The 8,959-nt window shown below is 31.8% G+C and overlaps 1 protein-coding gene across 2 annotated transcripts; it reads right to left on the minus strand.

Annotated features, from left to right (window-relative positions):
• Positions 1–2,952: 2,952 nt before the first annotated feature.
• LOC118046027 (guanine nucleotide-binding protein alpha-1 subunit) lies at positions 2,953–8,600 on the minus strand. Of its 2 annotated transcripts, none has more exons than XM_035054789.2 (14): positions 8,357–8,600; positions 7,503–7,697; positions 7,275–7,347; positions 6,651–6,688; positions 6,470–6,559; positions 6,247–6,324; positions 5,940–6,047; positions 5,682–5,783; positions 5,128–5,183; positions 4,775–4,909; positions 4,174–4,267; positions 4,009–4,065; positions 3,846–3,925; positions 2,953–3,515 (listed from the first exon to the last, which is right to left on the minus strand). In XM_035054789.2, exons 2-14 carry the CDS (start codon positions 7,587–7,589, stop codon positions 3,338–3,340), a joined length of 1,176 nt encoding a protein of 391 aa, XP_034910680.1. In that variant the 5' UTR covers positions 7,590–7,697; positions 8,357–8,600; the 3' UTR covers positions 2,953–3,337. The 2 variants fall into 2 exon arrangements, with proteins under 2 accessions (XP_034910680.1, XP_034910681.1); XM_035054790.2 differs by having other exon boundaries at positions 4,009–4,068; positions 8,357–8,597.
• Between the last annotated feature and the right edge of the window lie 359 nt (positions 8,601–8,959).

The raw sequence follows: 8,959 nt of genomic DNA on the forward strand, positions 1-8,959 counted from the left end.
ACTAAAAATTGTGAGTTTTGGGATAAAATCTCATTGTTGTGTATAATTTTGGATTGTTTGGACACATTATTTGTGTCTTTGGTTTGATAATTTGTGTTGAATTGTGATTTTATTTTTAGGGTTGAGTTTATTTTGATTTGAATATTAAGTCTTTATTCATGGGTTGTGCTTGGATTAATATTGATTTATTTGAATTAGCTTGAAATTAATAAGATTTGTGTGGATGTTTGATATTTTTTTGGTTTTGAGTTGATGAACGATAACTTTTTTGAATTGATATCACAGTTAAAATAGCTTTGATAAAAATATTTTATTTGCATCTTGCCAAACATGGTCTTCATCTAATTTTTAATAATTTTTAATTTTTGAAAGATCATTTTGTAATTAATTTTGAATTCCCCACTTTTTTCTACCCCCATGTATTTAATATTTGGAATCATGACCTACACACGAGGTCCTTTTTTGATATTAAAAGAATCATTTTCCATCCACAAAAACAACAAAAAAAATCTTTCTTTCAAAAATACAATTTTATTTTAAATTGCATATAGGCCAAGTTTCTCAAAAACAAATAATAAATAATAAATACTAAAAATAAACAAAAAAATAATACAAGGCATGATGTAGGTTCTTTAAATATAAAAATTCAAGAAAAATAGTTTTGTTAATATCTTTACATATATTTTTGAATTTAATAACCTGTTTTGGGAATCCATGATAACTTGACATACATTTTTAAAATATATAAAAAAATAATTTTTTTTCCAATATCAAGGATTATAAATTTATACATAAGACGTATTCACGATATTAAAATAAAAAATACAAAAAATATATTTTGACTACAAAATGATTAGTTTTTAACCTGATAAGATAAGTACTTTCTTCCCGAGAAAGACTTTTCTTAAGCCTTAAATAGACCAATAGTTAGAAGACGCAATAATATCTTAGTTTATATCAGATAAGCAAAGAATACAACTTACCTTAGGTAAAGTGTACTAGGAATGATATGTTTTTTCCTTACTCAACCAATCCCTTTATCTAGACTCTAAGACCAGTTAAGATTCATAATGATCAAAATACTAGGTGACAACTCCATCTTTTTTTTTACTGATAAGAAACAATAATTTATTATCATTTCCACTCTATCTCTGGATGACTTGTGGTTTGCGACAACTCAGTTTTAAAGTAATTATTCAAAGTAAAAAAGAATAACTGGTTTTTAGATACTCTTTGTATAAACTCTGAAAAACTCTAGATTTGTCTAAATCCTTGACACTCTAAAAAAATTTTAAATTTATTATTTTTACAAGAGAGAGAGAGAGAAACCTAACAAAGATGCCATTGTTGAGACCATGACATCCAAATACAATAGCATGGTGCAAGCTTTGATATGATATGATATGATATGATAATAAACTGACTAATTGTGTGTGTGTGTAACGACAAACTAACATTCATGTTAGGATTAATTGCTTATTTGGTATAGTCTTCAAAGCCAAAGGCAATACCATCCCCACCTACCTTAATATTATTGGAAGCATTGGCCATACTTGTTTGGATCAAGATTCTCAATTTTGTTTTGATAAGTGTTTTGATTTTTTAATTATAATAAAATGTTTCAATTTTGGAGTGTTTTAGTGTGTCATTTCAGGGTTGTACTGTACATACATATATATATATATATATATATATACAAATATAATTCAAATTCAAGATAAATTAATTATAAATTATACAATACAAACACAATATCAAACAAATATAATTTCATACTTTAAAATATTTCTAAATAGTCAAGATTAAATAGATCTTTAACTTAAAATAATTCAACTTGAACAAAATATAAAAATATTATGAAAGTAAAATGTTTTAACACAAATATTTTAAATATAAAGCTAGGTCAATGTTATTAAGGCTAATGGGATCTAAAGCATCCCTTATTTTTCTTAAATTCCTATAAAGTATAAACATGAAAAAAAAACAACATGAATATAAACCATATATATTAGTGATAAATCTAATTTTAAAAAATTAATATCATTGTTAATGAAAATAGTAATAATAATTTTCAATATTATTAGTAATATCATTGTTATTAAAAATAATAATGAAAAATAGTTTTTTATATCTAGGTGGTTTAATTAATTAAATTGAGCCGGGTTCAATTTGATTAAATGGCTTTTCAAGATCGGAACGGAAAATATAAAATAAAACCGGAACATTCCGATCGAAATTTAGATAAAAAATCCAGAATGATGGAGATTTGAAATGAAATAAAAATTATTCTATTTTATTTTATTTTTAAAATTTATATAAAATGTTTCAGCTATTCTAAATAAAACAAAACAGAATTAACAAGCTTAACATGGATATATTGTGAAGCCCATCACCGTCCATAACACGCAAACACAATCATCACAGGCGAAGGGAGGAGGATGGACTCACCTCAGCGTCTTCAATCTTTGCCTTCTTGTTTTGTGTAACTAATTTTTTTTTCTTTTAGATATATCTTAGCAGTGAAGTGGTTTATATGTTTTTGTTTCAAATTGATGTGATGCTTCATACATCTGGGCATCTGAAATCAGGTTCATCGCAAATTTATTTATTTTCTTTTTATGTCAGCATTCTCGTAGTTGCCTGCCGATTAAATTTGACAATATAATAATTAGTATATTATTAATAACTACAGCAGATGTTGATTTGTAAAAGCTGTTTTTTTAAAAAAAAATTAAAAATATATCAAAATAATTTTTTTAAAGTTTTTTTTATTATTATTAATCTAAAAAGAAATACAATTTAAAAATTGGCTTCAACTGCAAAAACTCATTTAAGCTACCCAGATAGAAAAAAACACCTTGATTCAATTTTTAATTAGATCAAGGATGACTGGTCTACTCAAACAAACAAAACTCAAGTAGAGAAACAAACTCATAGCATTAATCACACAGATTGGCAATTTCTAAACAATGAGACCATGGTTCCAAAGAGATGGCAAGACTAAACATGCAATGGCTTGTGTTGGGATAGAAAGAATACAAGGTTACTTTCATATGTTCAATTTAGTCCCCAGTCCCCACTCTGAAACAAAACAGATCATGCAAGAGGACAGATCCTCTGGATAGGTTTTTCTACAGAAAATTATGCAGACAATAAAATCATGGAGGCAATCATCCTTCTTCGACCATGCTGAGAAAACAAATGGTGACAAAACTTTTATACTGTGAGACTGATTCCAGCAGTCAACAGATGAGAGGTGTTTCTTCCAACTCTAATAGTCAAAACCTGATCAAGTTCTTCAAACTATGAACATTCTTTTTAAAGCAAATGCTTCTATTCACAATAAACCGGCTTCAAAGAGATTTCTGCGTCTTAAAGTCTCATCTACAAGCTTGAAAGTTTTTTTCACAAGCTTCTGATCAAGTGCTGTGGTTCTATATATTTTAAATACCCGGTCAACGTGATCAGGGGCTGTGCTTTGGAAATACAACTCCTCAAACTTCTTCTTTACAAACCTGATGAATACTATATCATTAATGACGACCATCAAATCTTTGGAACCGCAAAAAAAAAAAAAAAAAATCAAAACATCAATAGCATCAAAAAGGGAAGGTCAGGGGTTAGCTGGTTCTGGACACTGTGAACAAACAATTTGCAAAATGCACACATATATTTGACAAATATACAAGTGTTGGCTTGCATTAATTCATCAAGACCATAAGGAGGTGGACTTCCAAATCAAGCTTTCAGCAAAGCACAGAACTTCAACACTTTTAGCCTATTCAGTGCATTAATATTTTTCATTCATCCTATAAAGGAAATGAAGCAGCAGGATAAATGCTTACTCGTATGCATGCTCAATCTCTAGTTTTCCTGTCAAAACTGGCTGGTAGTCCTTGAACCACTCGCATACATTCAATGGTACCTGTATATTGCACAACATCAAAGGCCAAAACTGATGCTATTTTTTCTATACTAAATAAAAACGCACAGTTCTGCAGCTCTTACTTTCAGAACTTTCTTTTCAAATATATCAAACTTGTTTAGAAACAGCATGAAGGATGTCTTCTGCACGCAAAAAGCCAAGTAGAAATGTAAAGAGTCCCAGCTGTCTATATTCGGAGCTTAAAATAACAGATCATAGGGACAGGTTAGAGTAGCATAAAAGAAAACCTCAAAGCATGGTTGCTTCAGGACCCACTCAAAAAGCTCCTTTGTCCCAATCATTCGATTCTTGTTTTCATCCTCAAATAGTGTTTGATCATACCTGAAAACATAAACAGTCAAATTACACCCTTTTCACTTTACAATATGTTCTATTGTAAGAAATGTCACTTCACATGCTAACAGATAGCAATGGTTGAGATGAGCTCACTCCAACTCAATACTGCCCTGACCAAGTGTTGTGGACACAAAGTAATGAATCATGGGAATGGAACAGCATGTACAGACATGTATTTGACAGTTACAGCACAATGTTTTACCCGTAACAAAATTTTCCATATTCAAATAAAAAACTGAAGCCATTCTGAGAGGTCCTTGTGGAAGATATAGGCCAGATAATCCCAGCAAAGTTTGTTTGCTTTTGGAAATGTGGCATGCAATGGATACTGCAGTGGCTACTGTCATGAATATCAGTATACCAAATAACCATGATCCAGAGATGGCCAAGGATATCCAACTAAAAAGAAAACTTCAAATATTTAATGTTCAACACCCAAAACTCAACAATTTTGTGACATTATAACAGTTCAAAGAAAATAGGTCATCTTACTCGCTAATTGCAGCGCAAAAAATTACAGCTGTAACACCTTCAAATAGATGAATCCATTTCCGCCTCTCTTTTCTCTGCCCACCGACATCAAAAAGTCTATATACCTCCCCACTTTTCTTGTTCTCACCAACAGGGCTGACAAAATCATAGCCAATATGAGCTGCTGAGTACCAGAACTAATAATCTTGGAGGCACTGGAAAGCATATTTTGCAATCAGGTGCAATTGACCTTTAAGTGAATTTGATTCAAGTCAAGAAAATTGCACCTTGTAAACCCATGTCAAAACACCATAGGGCAAAACACATATTGAAAGCAATGCAAAAGCCAGGTACCAGTGAATTAGTATGTTCACCTGAATTGGATCTCTACAACACCTGTTGTACGAACTCTTGCATAAAGAACATCATCCTGAAATACAATATACACCGAGAAGCTGTGGGAAAGAGCTTAAATATCATTTAAAAAGTGTTATGTGGGTGCATGCATAAAGTAAGTTAATAATCTACAGAAGCTGAAGTAATGCCAAAAATCCAAAGACTAAGCAAACAATTTTTTATGCAAAATGTCTTAGCGACCTAAAAGCATCATTCCAACAAGTGCACCAGAATTTCCCCAATAAAACCATCGCACTGGGACATGCAAAACTGAGCATATTAAAAATTTAAACTGGATGCATGCCACATACAGAAGTAAAGCTCACTGAAGTTCTAATATAAAAGGTTTTGAAGTAGAACAAAGAAATGCAGTGCAATTGGGTCTAATCCTAAGGAATAAATATTTTGTATATGCATTTTGTAGATGTTGAAGAATTTAAAACTTGCTCTGATATCCTAATTATGCAAACAGAATGTACATAACATTCATGTAACATGGAAACAATAAGGAAACAAGATAAATTATAGATACCTTAGTTGGAATATAATTTGCATCAGACAATCTTTGCAAATTCTCCATGAAATAAGGGGTACAATCTGGAACTTGGAGCTCATTGCCACGGGCATATGTTTCCTACAGTATCCATTGAAATTAATAATTGAAATGCTTCATTCAGAAACCATGAATGAAAACCATAGTCTCAATGATATAATAGGAAAACAGACAAACTTTGTAGCAATAATACAGATTCCAGGGAAGTTGTATATGTATCTTTGATGAACTGGCTACCTGAATTGCAGCATCTCTCCATAGAGTTTCAATCTCCTGGGCAAGTTCTTTGGTAAGACTTGGATGATCCAACCTGCCTCCAATTTCCGACAATTTCTGTCCAATATCCTGATGCATGATGAAATGAATGGATTGTAAAATCAAACCACTTTAGCAAAGAATTAAGCAAAATGTCTAGGAAAAAGAAAATATCAAATTAACCTATACATGTTGGATATTAAGTCATTGCTAGATTCCTAGAATTTGTTTTTTCAAAATGATAACCTTACTTAAAGCAAAGTAAAAGACATTGAAATGACTGTCAAACCTTATTTTCATTGGATATAACATACTTCAAGGAATCTGTTTCATTTTGAGCCAATTCTTTTGATCCATCGTGCAATACCTGTAGAAACCCATAGATTGAACTTTCAGAATAAAATTTACCATTTATGAATCCAAAAGTTTCACCACAAAAGCCAGGCACTTCGTATTTTCTAAATTATGCAAAAAGGGAAAATAACCAACACACCCTTTCAAGGTTTGCATACTTTTATTGTCTGATAGACGTTCGCATGGATGACTGAGATATAGCTCTTGAGCTCTGCCTCGTCAAAACCACTTTGAAACAAAAGTTTTATCTGCATCCAGAACACACACAAGTAAGGATAAAAAACAGCAATGCTGGCAAACACAAGTTCATACTTGAAACAACAAATAGTTCCGTCCTACCTGCTTGAAAATCGTTGACTTCCCAGAGTCCCCAGCACCTTGATCACGAAAGATTGATCACATCATTAAAAAAAAGAGAGAGAGAGAGAGAAAATATTGGCCACCAAAGTTGAAATAGCCATGTCTTTAAGAGTCTTCCCATGGGGATGGGGGGGCAAAGGAAAGTCACCGTGAATGGAAAGAAAGAGAAAAAAGAAAGAAATGTGCAACAAGATGCAAGATGGAGGGCAATTACATTTAGACAATAGTCATGCATTAAGCAGCCAACTTTTATTATCTCTACTTCTTGTCAAAGAATATGGTAAAGCAAACAACGAACAATGTTCCCCAACACAATTAAGAATTCAGTATTTCAGTCCCTGGTTAATATCATAAGCTTTAAACAAGGAAAACAAATTGTTCATAATTGCTCTTCTGCTAAAAGAGAGAAAGTGCTTCTCCAGGGAAGCCACTCCTGGCACCTATGGTGCCTGTCCTATCTGGACCTCAAATACAAGTCCATAACTATGATAAACCTCAATTACTAAGGATACAGTTTTAGATGCCGAACAATTAACATAATACAAAACAATTTTGAAAGCCAAATGATCGATGCGATGAGAAACAAGGTTGAATTGCATTTACCAAGAAGCAAAAGTTTTTGAATATGCTGTTCAACTTTGGTTTCTTGTTCAATTCGCCTTTCGATTTCTGCAGCCTGGAAAAGCCAAAATTAAATTTGCAAACTTAAGATTACACAGAACAAGGGGCATAAAAGAGGCATAAGTATCATCATAGACAAGATTAAACCGAATCACCAGTATCATACTCGTAGAAGAATATAAATCATGCATTTTATCAATTGTAACTCACCTGTTCATTCTCTTCAGTATCTGCTTCATTGTATCGATGCCGTTTACTGCAGAGTAAGCCCATATTTTGTGTTGTGATAGACAGCATAGAACGTGCAGTGATCAGGCTTCACCAGGATTTCAAACAGTTGGTCGATGCCCTTTTGTAAAGGTCACTCATACTGTGGTCAATTTGACCTGATCAGAGTGAAGAAATCTGCAGAGGTCATTAAAGATTAGATTCATCTTCCTTGTAAAAATATTTAAGTTCAATCACCAGTCCAACTCAACTAAATCCGCACATAAATGAGTTGTACAACATAACCAGTACCCAAAATTACATATCATTTCTCGTGACTCCAAGTTCAAAAAACAAAAAACTAGAAAACACCATCAGAGACACACGTACATTAATGACAAGAACTTATCAACCATTTATATGTACAATTAATATTCCCAGTATAAGTTTACACAGGTCTTGGCATTTACCACTTCACGGCAGTACATAGCATCAACACACCCTTCAGCCAACTTATCTCCTACCTCCCATTGCATAATAACAATCAATGTTTTCATTATCATAAAACAACTTCCAAAATAATTATATTTAATTGCATCCAACAGGAATTATTATTATCATTTTTATGAGAACTAAAAAGGAGCAAAATGAGAATTATACACACACAGATAAAGATAATGAGAAACAAAAAACCCAAGAATTTTCTAAATCAAACCCAAAAATGAAAAAAACAAAGGATTTTTTTTAAAAGAAAACAATTGTTGATCCGCAACTGTTAGTGCAATAGAATAGAATAGAATACGAAGATCCCACAACGTAAATTGAACCCAACAAAGCAAAGATCTAGAAAGACATACTTTAGCAAATGCAAAGAAGAAACAAGGTCAAAGTTGGTAGATATAGAATTGGTAGATTGGCTTGGTTCTTGCAGCCACCCTCTTTGCTTTGTCTGCTGTTCTCCTCCTACACTTTCGCTTGCTCTCATTACAGTCAAAGTCAGAAATAAAATGTTCAACTAGCACTGAGATGAGTATCTTTACAGCCACGTTTACTTTTGTATTTTAAAAAATAAATAAAATATTGTCTCAAAATATTATCAAGTAAAAAATATTTTACAAATATTAAACAATGCAATTAATATAACCAGTAAAAAAAAAACATGAGATGGCTGCTTTTTGTTTCATGCGTTAAAAACGCAGAATTTAAATGGGGTCCAATAAACAATAAAGTGATTTTTTTCTTTAACCAAATGGTTGCGCGCTATATTTTTAACAAAATATAGCTGCAGCCACATAGCCAAATAAGGGCTCTATGTGTAGCTGAACATCGGGGGTGTCTTTTGTCTTGGAAAGAATTTTTTTTTTTTTTAAAAAAGAGGGTTATGTAACTTTGTTTTGTATAACGGAGATATTTATATTTATTTATATATATTTATGATTAATTTTATAAGTTTTAAAATT

This window comes from Populus alba, chromosome 18 (genome assembly GCF_005239225.2).
Source record: "Populus alba chromosome 18, ASM523922v2, whole genome shotgun sequence".
In the NCBI taxonomy this organism is placed as follows: Eukaryota; Viridiplantae; Streptophyta; class Magnoliopsida; order Malpighiales; family Salicaceae; genus Populus; species Populus alba.

Coding starts and splice junctions, on each gene's coding strand:
- LOC118046027 (XM_035054790.2), bottom strand. CDS start 7,589: ATGCTGTCTATCACAACACAAAATATGGGCTTACTCTGCAGTAAACGG. Junction 5,184..5,681: donor CAAATTATATTCCAACTAAG/GTATCTATAATT, acceptor ATTGTATTTCAG/GATGATGTTCTTTATGCAAG. Junction 3,516..3,845: donor GAGATTGAGCATGCATACGA/GTAAGCATTTAT, acceptor AGTATTCATCAG/GTTTGTAAAGAAGAAGTTTG.